This window comes from Euprymna scolopes, chromosome 42 (assembly GCF_053919585.1).
Source record: "Euprymna scolopes isolate OS-2025 chromosome 42, ASM5391958v1, whole genome shotgun sequence".
Classification (NCBI taxonomy): domain Eukaryota; kingdom Metazoa; phylum Mollusca; class Cephalopoda; order Sepiida; family Sepiolidae; genus Euprymna; species Euprymna scolopes.
In genome coordinates this window covers 34,465,720-34,480,373 of record NC_136523.1, presented here as the reverse complement: position 1 = coordinate 34,480,373, position 14,654 = coordinate 34,465,720, and the positions used below count along the sequence as shown (strand labels likewise).

The 14,654-nt window shown below is 33.5% G+C and overlaps 1 protein-coding gene and 1 pseudogene across 1 annotated transcript in view; one reads left to right on the top strand and one right to left on the bottom strand.

Moving 5' to 3' along the window:
* Window positions 1–14,654, top strand: part of LOC145267011 (KICSTOR complex protein SZT2-like) — a 423,147-nt gene that overhangs the window by 333,409 nt on the left and 75,084 nt on the right. Inside the window, exon 52 of the mRNA XM_080122911.1 lies at window positions 8,008–8,025. Coding sequence (XP_079979037.1) covers window positions 8,008–8,025 — 18 coding nt within the window. The remainder of the gene's footprint in view (window positions 1–8,007; window positions 8,026–14,654) is intronic.
* Window positions 12,291–12,407, bottom strand: LOC145267381 (5S ribosomal RNA; annotated as a pseudogene).

Below are 14,654 nucleotides of genomic sequence, written 5' to 3'. Positions count from 1 at the left end.
AGGAGATGATTTGCAAAACGGGCACCTGCTACTAGCTGTATCTATCTGGCGTCAATTTTAAATTGAACAGTTTTTAATATTTGGATGTTAAAATCTGACCAAAGGTCGTGTTGGCATCTCCTAGCAGCTTACTTTAAATTGCTAGAAGATGCCAATGTGACCTTAGATCAGGCTCTGGATCAGTACTGGATGTTATTTCCACAATGTTTCAACCAATGTAACCTCCAATCTCCTTGTTGAACCCTGGAATCTGTACGGAATTTCAAAATGAACTTTTTATTTAATCCATGAGGCTGACTTTACAGCATAATCACGTTGACACACCGGTTCCCGTCAGATCACCAAAGTTAAGCAACGTTGAGCATAGTCATTACTAAAATGGGTCACCAATTTGGGAATTCCATGCGCTGTATTTAAGAGGACATTGACACCTCCTTGCAAAAAGTTGCAAAAACCTAACGTATATATGAGATGGGGAACCACTTGTGAATTTCTTTCTTCCATGGAAGTTCCTCCTTTGGAGGAAGCTGGTTAAACCCAAATTGGGTTAGTGCTGTTTCACACACACACACGGGGCTGAATTGATGTTGTTCCATCAGCCATGATAAGTAGAAGTTTTCACATAATTTTGGTTCGTTTCCAGAATTTTTGCTATATTAACAAAATTAAAGAAAAATCTGTATGATGTACGAATATCATATTCCAAAAATTACATGATTTGATCAAGTAGTTTTATTTTTAAAAAGGAATTTATTTTTAAGCAATTAATGGGAATTCGTAGGCATTACAACATAATTTCAAAAGGTTTGAATTATTCAGTTATCTCCATTTAAAAATTTTTTTTTTTAAGATTGTTTTTAAAATGGCAGATAAGAAAGCCAGTCTTTTCTAACTCATAAAACTTTTTCTTATTTAAAAATAAAACTATTTGATCAGTTTATGTGAGTTTTGGAATATGATATTTTCGTTTTGTCACAAACATGATACAAATTTTTCTGTAGCTTTTTTTTTTTTTCTAATTCTGCGTTGAACTGTTTATTACTTTATATTTAGTCACCACTTATCAATGTCGATAGGCCACTCAAGGATAAGGGTAAATAAGATGGATAGATTATCAGTTGAATGATGAAGAATATTATGAGAGGATTTATTATACTAATGAGTTACCAGATCAAGGCTAAAAACCAGTCGAGGATAAGGGTTAACGAAATTAGATTGTCAGACGAAATGAGTAGATTGTCAGTTGAATGAAGAATATTATGAGAGGATTTTTTATACTAATGAGTCACCACTTATCAAGGCTAAAGACCACTTGAGGATAAGGGTTAATGAGATGGATAGATTGTCCGTTGAATGATGAAGAATATTATGAGAGGATTTTTTAGACCAACTTCGTTTCAAGAATAAGTATTAATAAATTTGTCAGTGAAGCAACAACATGGGGATTGATGACAATCGTTGAAATTGGACAGAAATTAGATTATTTAAAACGACAGCACAACAAGAATTTGTTTACATTTGACTTGATCATGACCGTGGTATTGTTTCATAGGCGGATAGTTCTTGGAAAGAAACTTTGCTGATATCCATTTCACTGTGGTTGCATGTAGAACTTTCGTACCGATTCCAGAGTTCGACAAAATAAGGTCAGAGATTAGATAAGCGAAAATGTTGTGAATTTATCAACCAGGCTGAAATCTGTCGAAATAATGATTCGAAGTTTCAATCTTCATCCCAGAAATTCTAAAATTCTAAAAAAAATCACTCTAATAATGTAAGGGAGATAAGTCATATTTGGTGCAATTTCACCACCCTCCCTCCCCCCAAGAAAAAGCAAAAAATATCAAAAATAAGGAAAAATCACAGCAGGAGTTTATTGTGAGGAAAAAAAAAAAAAAATTCTGTGAAGTCATAAAAAAATTTTTTTTTCAATATTCTTACATGCTGAATCATTTCAAGTTAAAATCTGTTGAGAAATACACATTTTGTATTGAGAAAAACGCACTTTAAATATGCACAAGGTAAAGAATAACAAGTTTTCAAGATCCAAAAATTATTTGGGGAAAATGAAATGAGAAAACGGTATCTCACAGGAATCAATGGTGACAGCACTTCTTTTTTTTCACAAAGAAGTCGCTTCTTATCAAGGCCCGCAGGCCACTCGAGAATAAGAGTTAACGTGTGTACGGTAGTAATTGGGACAATATCATAGTAATTGTTAGCAGTGGAAGTTTGGTAAATTGGATTACTTAAGGGGAATGGCTCATCAAGAACTTGTTTATGTTGGACTTGAAGAAGACCATATTGTAGTCAGCTGGAAAGCAGGTAAACGGAATGGTTTCACAGATGTGCAGTTCTAAGAAAGAAACTTTATTCATGGAATCTACGTTTAGGTTTAGGCACAGATAAAGAGTTGGGGGAATTATTGATAGTGTTTACAGCTAGACGAGTGTTTCTCGCAAAAGTTTGGTGACGAAGGACCATAGATTGGAGCTCAGGCGAGCACTTGCCATGAAAATAACGATAAAGCAGAGACAATCTCGCAACATCTTTTCTGTGAGAAAGAGGTTGCAGGGAAGAGAAAAGGGCATCCCCCACTAAACTACGAAGTCTATTTTGAACCCTGTCAACGCAGGATAAGATTTTTAACATAAACACAAGAAATATGAAGAAGAATAAAAAATGAGAAAAAGAAAAAAAAAGAAAAGACAAAAGAAAAGAAAAAGGGGAACGGCTCATCAAGAACTTGTTTATGTTGAACTTGAAGAAGACCATATTGTAGTCAGCTGGAAAGCAGGCAAATGGAACGGTTTCACAGATGTGCAGTTCTAAGAAAGAAACTTTGTTCATGGAATCTACATTTAGGTTAGGCACAGATAAAGAATGGAGGAAATTATTGATAGTCGTTTCAGATAGACGAGTGGTTTTTTGTGAAAGTTTGACAAGGGAGGGGAACCATAAGGATTGGAGCTCAGACGAGTACTTGCCATGAAAATAATGATAGAAAAATTTCCTCTTTTTGTTTCAAGTTTACAATTTTTTGCTTGGTCCATTTTCTGTTTCGTATCACAGCATTTCGCGTTTTACAAAAGAACGTGTTATTCATAATCTAATGTATAGATACTGAAAAATGTGTTTTTGTTAAATATTATTCTATGAGACGAGAATTGCACATTTTGAATGGAGAAACACACACTTTAAATATATAAACATTAACAAAAAAATAAAAAATTATCCAAAATGGCCGTCCACTTGGGACATATTGGATAACTGTATCTGTTTACAAATTTAAAATGCGTATTTCTCAATATATTTTAACTTGAACGGATTCTTCATACAATAATCTAATTTATAAAACTCACTATGTCTGTCTGTGTCCATATTTTCAAACTCTATCTCTTCGAAAACTAAAAGTCACAGAGCGGCGCTAGGGGTCTCAAATGATTAGATTGACTGTTCTTTAATGGGTCTTTAGCCTGTTAAAACAGTTTTTAAGGGTCAAAAGTGGGTCAAAATTTAAAAAATCGTTAAACATTTTTTATGATTTTTTGATTTTTTTATGGACTGTTCTTTTATGGGTCTTAAGCCGGTTAAAATAGTTTTGGTAAAAAAATTTTTTTTTTTGTTAAATATTATTATATAAGAAATCATTTAGAATTAGAATCTATTGAGAAATACACATTTTAAATATGTAAACATTGGCTGAAGAATAACAAATTATCCAAAATGGCTGTCCATTTCGACCATATTGGATGACTTTATTTAATGTTTTCATATTTAAAATGCGTATTTCTCAAAACAAAATGTGTATTTCTCAATTGATTTTAACACAAAGATTAATCATATAAAAATATTAAAATAAAAAAAAGAGACATTTATGATGGCTTCACAGAACTTTGTTTTTGCTCGCAATAAACTTACGCGGGTTTGTATTACTGTACACACAGATTCGAAAAAGTTGTCAAAAAACAAATATATAACAAATAAATGTTATCAAAGGCAAGATAAGTTACTTTTCTGCCAAACTGGATATATTTTTTGTGTTTTTATTCAATGTAACATATTTATTCAGCTCGAAAAACATACACTGTTTACCGATATATTGGAAAATTCAAGATGGCGTCTCACACCCTCTTTAACACCGTAAGTTTGGGAAAAGGTGTTATAAATAAAAAACTATACAACATACTATTAAAAACCTGCCGAATATATGTCAACCTATGTCACAGTAACATATATTGAGCGAGTTTTTAACAGTATTTTATCCGGTTTTGTATTTATAACACCTTTTCCCAAACTTACCATGTTAAAGAGAGAATCATCCGCCATCTTGAATGTTCCAATACATCGGTAAACACTGTATGGTTTTCGAGCTGAATAAACATGTTACATTGAATAAAAACACGAAAAATATATCCAGTTTGGTAGAAAAGTAACTTATCTTGCCTTTGATAACATTTATTTGTTATATATTTGTTTATTGACAACTTTTTTGAATCTATGTGTACAGTAATACAAACCCACTTACACCATTGTTTGATGACTTGGTCGAAAAATCTTTACAGTGATAGAAAGAAAATATCATACACCAAAAATCATGTAAATTGATCAAATATTTTTATTTAAAAAAAAAAAAAAATTCAACTGATGATCTCTACTTATATATAAAGCATACTTTGTGTGTGTTGCTGTGAGTCTGTTCCCTATGGGTTCTAAAACGGCTTGACCGATTTTTAACAAATTTCTTAAAAATGTACTTGATGTGTCTGGGAGGGTTCTTAGATAGGTTTTGTATCGGAATGCCTTTGATAAGTATCAAGAATCGATAATCAAAAACATCCAATTAACCCTTTATGACCTGAATTATGATGTACATGATTAAAGAAATATTTACTGTTAATAGATGGTGACATACTGTATGTAAGCAATGAACACAGTCTGGAGGTATTTGGAATCGACCCAGATACTGAACTAATACGTACAAGGCGTGTTTGAATCAATTCCCACTTTATTTATGCCGTTATATTCATTTATTTACGACTGAATGAATTAGTTCAACCAGGTCATAAAGACTTAAAGAAGGAACAATCAGATTTTGACCAAAGTTAACACCCTTATACAGCCTAACGTCACAAGTGCAATCGAGAAGTTTTATCATCGCACAAACAGAAGGACCCAGCTTATAAAATCAGCAGTAGGTTCTTTGATATGACAGGGGTGCATTTGAAATGAATGTTTCTATTTAGAGCACAATGATACTTGACTTTTTCATTTCTAACTTTGATTCAAGCCATTATATAAAGAAAGATACTTGTACAGTTTAGTCAAGACATTAAAAAATGAAAATATCAAAAAAAAGGTTATATTGTACGTATCCATTTTGAATTGAAGATCTTCGAAAAAAAAATTTCACTTAATTTGATAGAGTTGTTTTTTTTTTACAGCAGAAAAACACGTTTTTATGAGAGCGCATTGAAGGCAGACGTCTTGGATTTGTTCTAAATTTTTGTTTGTAGTTTAGAAACATTACGGGGAGATAACTCCAGTTAAAGCACCGACACTCCCTCCCCATCTTTAATACTAGCTTTTCTTCCTAAAAATCGAACCTTTTGCTCGGTATCATAACAAATTGTTTTTTCGCTGTAAAACAAAAACTACTTGATGAAATTAAGTGAAAAATTTTTTTTCGGAGAACTTCATTCCATAACGGATGCATACAATTTAAACTTTTTTCGATATTTTCATTTTTTAATGTCTTGATTAAACTGTACAAGTACCAAAAAGAATTTTATAAAATCAATAGTAAGTTCTCTACAGTGCAATGTGGATTGAGTCACTATGGGGAGGTATGTGAAGTTTCTTCCTGATGCACCATAGTGGATCCCCAACTAGAGCAGGCAAAGAATGAGCAATTTCACCAATTTTGTTGACACTAAAAATATTGGAAGTGTGGAACATCTGTTGATCATCATTCTGTCCTGGGCAACGTCGCGTCTCCTTGCTGATTCCAAATAATTTAAACTTTTACAAGATTTTAGAAAGACATTAACATGGGGAGGGAAGGCATTTGAAAACTCAAATTCGCTTAAAAATCATTTTCTTTATGAAAATAAAACTACTTGATCAGTGTACATGATTTTTGGAATATGATATTGTTGTTCCATCACTGGTGCATACATCATGAAGATTTTTCATTATTTTTACAAGAGAAGAGGAAGAAGTTATGGACTAGCACCTCATATTTTAAGTTGCAAGTATTTATCTCTCTGAGAGTCATATTTGAGTCATTATTTTTATTTTTATTTTTCTTAACATTTTTAACAATTTTCCTGACTGGAATAATATTTATTTTTTTTTAAAACAAAGTGAAACCAAACATGCTTTCTGATTGTGAAAAAAAAAAAAAAAAAAAACCCTGCTGAAATGAAGGAAAAAGACAGAATGGCTAATATTGTTTTATCTGTTGGGTCTAAATTTAAAAATCTAACACGATTATTTTTATTGTTTGATTTTTAAATTCGTCTTAGTTTTTAGAGGAAAGGCGACAAAGTGAACCAATTAAGACTGTGACGAGATGTCATAAATGTGCCGATGTCACAGATGAATGTGCTCTAAAATAAACTGATGTCACAGATAAATGTGCCCTAAAATAAACTGATGTCAGAGATAAATGTGCCCTAAAATGTGCTGATGTCACAGTTGAATGTGCTGATATCACAGGTAAATGTGCCTTAAAATGTGCCGATATCACAGGTAAATGTGCCTTAAAATGTGCCGATGTCACAGTTGAATGTGCCTTAAAATGTGCTTATGTCGCAGATGAATGTGCCCTAAAATGTGCTGATGTCACAGGTAAATGTGCCTTAAAATGTGCTGATGTCACAGGTAAATGTGCCTTAAAATGTGCTGATGTCACAGGTAAATGTGCCCTAAAATGTGCCGATATCACAGGTAAATGTGCCCTAAAATGTGCCGATGTCACAGGTAAATGTGCCCTAAAATGTGCTGATGTCACAGGTAAATGTGCCCTAAAATGTGCCGATATCACAGGTAAATGTGCCCTAAAATGTGCCGATGTCACAGGTAAATGTGCCCTAAAATGTGCCGATGTCGCAAATAAATGTGCCCTAAAATGTGCTGATGTCACAGTTGAATGTGCTAAAAAATGTGATGACATCGCAAATAAAATGTGCTGACGTCACAGATAGATGACTTGATGTCACAAATAAATGTGCTGATATCACAGATAGATGTGGTGATGTCACAAATAAATGTGCTGACGTCACAGATAGATGTGTTGACGTCACAAATAAATGTGCTGACGTCACAGATGTGTTGATGTTGCAGATAGATGTCCAAAATACTTGTTTGTATTATTTGGATAATTCGACAACGAAGTGTAATTTTCACAATGTTTTGTCTGATGTAACCTTCGACCTTCTTCACATGTATCATGTTGAACCTGTAAGTGACACTCTTCTGGAAGTTGAAAATTTCAATACTCAGTACACGTGATCACCAGAATATAATTGTAAATTACTTAGGCCCTGTTGATTAAATAAATGTTTCCGTTAAAAATTCTGTGAAGATTCCAGAGTTGGACAGAAAGATTCCAGAGTTCGACAAAATACACCTGAAAAAGGTCGGAGGTTACATTAACCAAAACGTTGTGCGAATAATCTGCAAAATGAAAACAGTAGTCCGAAGAATCCAACTAATATATCCTCATCTCAAAAATTCCGAAATGCTTGTCCGTTATCAAAACGCACCGAGATTCCAGATGCGTACACTTGTTTGATTACTCATGTAAAAAGTTAGACTATTTTAAAAAAAAAAAAAAAAGAAAAAAAAAAAGAAGAGGCTTTTTTTCCTGGGGAGTGGTTACAATGACCCCCCCCCCCTTTTTTCATTGTTTTTCTATTTTTAAAAATTTTCTAAACAATTTTGTGTTCGTTACTTGTTGGTTTCATGGCACCTGATTTTCCTCCATGTTGTTCTTTCTTCCAGTGGCACTTCTCGGTTTTGGTGAGGGTCAATTTACTTTCTCGTTTCTTAGTCCAAAGAATTTCACCCCCTCACCCCCAGACAACCAACGATTCACCTACTATTATACGTTGATTCATTACATAGATATGGAAATTAAGCCTGACAAAGAGACTATTTTACTGGTCTTGGCGAAATACGGACACCGAAATTATTTTGCTGGTCTCTGCAAAATGAGGTACCATATTTATTTTGCTGGTCTCTGCAAAAATAAGGTACTGTATTTTGTTGGTCTGCAAAATGAGGTACCATATTTATTTTGCTGGTCTACAAAATGAGGTACCATGTTTATTTTGTTGGTCTTTGCAAAATGAGGTACCATATTTATTTTGCTGGTCTACAAAATGAGGTACCATGTTTATTTTGTTGGTCTCTGCAAAATGAGGCACCATATTTATTTTGCTGGTCTCTGCAAAAATAAGGTACTGTATTTTGTTGGTCTGCAAAATGAGGTACCATATTTATTTTGCTGGTCTACAAAATGAGGTACCATGTTTATTTTGTTGGTCTCTGGAAAATAAGGTACCATATTTATTTTGTTGGTCTCTGCAAAATAAGGTACTAGGTTTATTTTGCTGGTCTGCAAAATAAGGTACCATATTTATTTTGCTGGTCTCTGCAAAATAAGGTACCAGGTTTATTTTGCAGAGACCAGGTTTATTGTGCTTGTCTCTGCAGGGTTTGCACTCTTAATTTTTTACACATTTATTTTTCTCTTTCTTTTATAAAAAAGAAAAAAAAATTTAAATGCTGATGGGCAAAATCATTTGCTGTTCGTATTTTTAGGGGACATGCAAAATAGCAAAATAGTTTCTTTTAAACGACAAAGAATCAATTTATAATAGTAAAACCCTAAATTTTTGTTTGTTGTTGTTTTCACACAATAGTTATAGAATAAACTGACCATTTTTCCACTCTTTAAGTGTAGAGCTTATATATATATATATATATATATATATATGTTCAAGGTTAAAAATACTCAAAAGTAAAAACCATTGAATTTCACAAGGTCGTGAATAGTGCTCAATAAAAAGAGCAAGACATTATTTTATTCAATTCAGGTAAACAAAATTATCATTAGTCATGACAATAAATCTACTGTTTCAGTCTAACAAGAATTCATCTAGTATTACTTGAGGCATGACCTTTACTATTTATATAAAATGGCGTAATAAAAGATAAAATGAAAGGTAATTGCAACTTCTCTTCCAATTATTGGATTTTGTAATCATGCCCAAATGCATTTTCTTTTTCTTTTTGTAGGTTCTATTTTGCTGGTGAGTTAAGGGCAAAATAGATTCATTGATTGATTAGATATAATAATTAAGTGAATGATTTTGCGCTACGAAATAATTGCTGTGAAGAATTGTAAATGTCAACGTAAAGGAATAAATTGTAAGATGGTCAACATCATGAAATTTGGAATATGGACTTTTGTCATTTGTTTGTTATATGCTCTGTAATTACATTGAACTTCATACATTATGGATTAGTATATAAAATAAGTGAAATATAATTGAGAAAAAAAATCATATTTCCACAAATATATATATATATATATATATAGTACGTTTTGGCAATTAAGCTACCCAGAATTTTCCGTGTTTCATCCTTGTGAGGGTTCGTTACAGGATAAAACGTGGAAAATTCTATGTAGCTTGATTGCCATAAGTATATTTTCAAAACTTACTACCTAGCTCTATTTACGTATCGAGCATTGTCAAAGTCAATACTGTAGTCCTCATTCCAAAAACCAAAAGATGTAGTTAATTTACATTCATAAGTTTTTAGTTTTTTTGGTGATTTTTGAGAAAGAGGCGACAGATTGATATATATATATATATATATATATATATATATATATATATATATATATATATATATATATATATAGATAGATATTATTTTTTTTAAATGTCATTTTAAGCAAAAACAATGTTACTTACTTAATTGTTATATCGGAAATAGTAATATATCCAAAAATTATGAAAGTTCATTGAGTAGAAAGTTATTCATAGTTAAAAGTAATTTTTACAGAATTTGCATTTTTTCTTAGACATTATAAAGTAAACAATGAAGAGTTCACACACAGGGGAGATAACTCGAAACAAATATTTTAGATTACTTGTTCATGGAGTGCAATATTTGTTGCCCATAGTGATAGATTATTTTTTTTTATACTACAAATACAATAGCAGATGTTCTACTCGATGAATTTTCATAATTTTTGGATATATTACTATTTTCGACATGACAATTACGTACAAAATATTGTTTTGCTTAAAACAACATATTAAAAAAAAAAAATTGATGTCGCCTCTTTCTGAACAAGCACCGTCTTTTTTATACAAATGCTTGAATTTTCTTTATAGTATGTCTTACATGTTTTGTTGAATAATTGACTTCCCAGAGAGGAATGGATGTATCCCCCCCCCCCCCGAAAAAAAGGAAACAAACTGCTGCAAAGTTTCTTATATGGAATAAACAAAAAACAAAAAAATTGGAAAAGAAAATAGATTAAAAAAAAAAAAGAAATGGAGAAATGTTTTGAGGCCGAATGTTGGTGGCAATCGACCTTACAACTAAAAGATGACACAGGTGAGAAAAAAATGAAAAATGACGATGGCCAAGAAGAAATGACAAACGCAGTAGGTCCGTCGGGAACGGATATAAATCCTTCCAGCTTTATTTCCTAACAAGGAACTGAATGGAAGTAGGAGGTCTTAGGCTGAGGGTTGGAGTCAAGCTCATGTTTGGACTAATGGTGACTACAGGAAATATTCGCTGACTTGAGATGTTGGGCTGCTGGAAATCGAGTTAGTTGACAGCGAGTGGCTGCTGCTGCTGCTAATGCTACTGGGTTCAGCTACTGAGTTGGCGACAAGTGGCTGCTGCTACTGCTGGGCTCGGTGCTGTCTGAGGAGGTAGCCTAGCCCGTTCTGTAGTGGTTCGGCTGCTGCTTGTGATGCGTTGGTTGAGCTGCTGGTAGGAGTGACTCTCGCTGCCTGACAAGCTGGGCTGGACTGCCTCTTGTTAAAATAACCCTCTGTATTTGTTGTCGTCCATAGTTGTAGACAAAGTAGCTTGCAGCGCTGGTCGTCATTTTTGATTTGTGTTTGTACTGTAGAGAGTCATCTGTTTGAGGTTTATATTCATGTGTCGTATTGAATTGAAGCTGGGAAAGTTGTCAATATTATCCTAGTGGGAATTGTACTGTTACAGTGTTCCACAGAATAATTATTCACATCAAAGGGGTTGTCGGCTAGGGTGATTATGTTTGGAATTGGGATCTTTTTTTGATCAGCGTTTTTTTTTTTTTTTTTGGTTAAAACCATGACAGATATATAAAGTTTGAAAAAAAAAAAAAAAAAAGAAAATTTATTGTTTATAGGCACCCCCAACCCTCATAATTATTGAATCCAAAGCACAAGTGGAGAAACGTCTTATGTCGCCATATTGGATTTCATTTATTTGTTTATTTTGTTTGTAATAATACTTTAGAACATATCCAATGATTTATACAAAAGTGCATTTTAGTATTTACTTCTTTTTTTTGCGGACTGTTATCCTCCTCTTCATAGTTGTTGGTTTTGTTTCATCACGTTTCAGCCAACTTATCCTCTGGCCTTCTTCAGGTGGTTAACCACAATGGAATAGAAATGCTGAGTCTTTTAACTGTATCAATGCCTCTAAAATTAATGTTATACGTATAAGCATTATATATTATTTTTTTTTATTGGAATCCGTTGAGATGAGTAATTTGTATATTTATTCGCAGAATCCTCATCTTCAGAGTTGTTGTTTCACCACCTTTCGGCCAACTCATCCTCTGGCCTTCTTCAGGTGGTTAACCATGACAGGATAAGAATGCTGAGTCTCTTAACTGTATCCTCAGTAATTACTGCCTTCCATAGTTGTTTTCTCACCACGTTTTGGCTAACTAATCCTCTGGCCTGCTTTGGGTAGCATTAAAACCACCATCTTCAGACAATGCTCACCTGGAACGGTAGAGACTAAACGCCTCTATCCAGCGTGGGTAACAGTCCGCAAAAAAAATAAATAAATACTCGTAGTATGGAGCCTCATCTCAAAGGATTCTAAAAAATAAAATGCATTTTAGTCCGTCCATGCATAGCCTTGAGCCCTCGGAGGGGCGTAGGACATCCACAACTTTTCTTGATGCATTTGCAGCAAGTTCTTTTTTGGGGGGTGAGGGTGCTGGCTTCACACCCAACCTTCCCAGAAGTAACATACGGCGCCTAGCCTTCCCAAATGGTCGCCCATCTGGTACTAGTCAGGCTCAACGTTGCTTAACTTCGGTGATCTGGTGAGAACCGGTGTGTCAACGTGATTGTGCCGTACAATGCATTTTAGTAATTCGGAATAATTTTCTTTTCAGAAATATGATGTCATTAGATCGTAGGCGACACATTAAGAGGCAGTCAATCAGCGTTTATGCAACATTTACAATTTGCGTCGTTCCAAAACTCTGGATTGTCTAATGTCTGTGTCCGAATTGTGCGTTTATTAGTTGTTAATCTCCTTCATTCTCGTGACAATTGTTTGGTGGGCTGGAGGTAAAGGCTTAGCAAATGGAGTCAAAGGTAGCTTTGTGGCTGGGTTTGAATCTCCCGACTGGCGAGAATTGTGAACTCCTACACTGATGATCGCATAAGCATGAAACACTAGAATGATTATTATTGAATTATAATTACATATGTATAGTTTTTATTTGTTTTTACGTAAGCATTAATATGTCCCTACACAGTCATGAGCATGTTTCGGTCAGCCAGTTGCAAGTAACTAGAGACCTCTTCAGGCGATACTGCTTATACAAAAGTCGAGTCTGCAATGAAAATTGGAACAAAGTTTCCAGCACAAAATTAATCAGGAGGTTACGTCACGTGATATTTGAAAGTAAACTAAGGTAACTGTATTTAATATAGGTGAAAAAGAAGAAAAAAGAACAGAGGGAATAAAATGAAGATAAATAAATATATCAAAAGAAAAAAACAAGTAATACAAATAATATCAATAATAAAAATAAAAGTAATGATAATCGTTATAAAATTTCAAATTATACATACCCCAAGTCAAAAGAGAAACCAAAATATCTTAATATCATGGTGGGTGGAGGTAAAGGAAGGCCAGCGTCAAGTAGACAGTCAATCATTGTGACATAAAACGCGTACTTTCATGATTTCATAATACAAGGATCAGCCATATTTGTTGTCCACGTGTAGCATACACACAAGGGAAGTAACGCATCATTTGCATCTCCCTCTGGTAGGAACACAATCAAAAAATTGAATCTTAATTAAAACCAATGGTATCTATGTAATTATAATCCAGAAATTAGGAAAATATAAAAAACAAACAAAAAAAAAAAAACGATAAAATTAATTATTAATTAAAAAGTTTTCAAAGACTTTTCAGGAATTCCAACAACGGACGGCAGTTATCTCCCCTGCTACCATGCAAACACTCCTGTTTATTATTTAAGTAAACTTGCAATTTTCATTCGAAAACTATTTTCATTAATAATTCATTTTCTACTTTATCGTTTTTCTATAATTTTTGGATATGTTACTGATTTCGACATGACAATTAAGTAGATACCATTTGTTTTAATTTTAATTCAATATTTTTGAATTTCGTCCTAATACTGAAGAAGCACCACTTATTCAAAGGTGAATCGAGTTCAGCTTTCAGAATTGAACTGACCCGTTAAGAGGAGGTAATTCTACTTCATAATTCAGAAAAATACACCTCTACCCCTAAAAAAAAAAATATTTTACTCAATCTATAAGCACCTACATTTAGCACTTATCTATATAATGCTGTTTGTCCATCGCTTGTGAAGATGATCATGCAATTGTTCTGTGCGTGCGGAGATGGTTTGTTAGACCGATTTGAGCTCTGAAGTATTTCCCGCATGTTGGACACTTTTGGGATAATTCTGCATCAGAGGTGTTGACTGCTCAGCTTTTTCTAATGTCATGTTTTCTCTTGCGTTCTTCATTTCATGTGGACTCAGCAATTGTAACCCTTTTGTGGCTTGTGGTACACTAGGAATATCTGAATTGGGTTAGTTTTTTCCACAAGTTAGAATACAAACCAAACTGTTTGAGGGAAACCTTCAGACAGTCCTTGAACTCTTTCTGCTGTCGTTCTGCGGTTCATTTTCTTTTGAACAGCTCATCATAAAGGATCTGCTTTGTGACTGTGCGGCATATATGACCTGCCTAACAAAGCTGGCACTCCTGCAACATGGTTCGTACATTAATGTAAGCAAGACTGATTTATCAAGACGAGTCGAGGGAGACAACTCTTTTCAGCCCAAATGAATCTAAGCTGTCATCTCATGAAACCATTAACACCGTCTTATGTTAATGAAAACTAAATGAATTTTTAAAAGCTAATGAAATCGCTGTGGCCAACAATTGGCAAATGATATCTTTTGTTTTTTAATTTTTTTTATAGTATTTTTTGTGGTACTTATGCACTAATCTTACCGTGCTGAAATAATAACGTTACTGTTTAGAAAGCCATTTTTAACATGGGGAGGGTATTTTGTAACTATTCTTTACTTTCACCTAACAATTTAATAA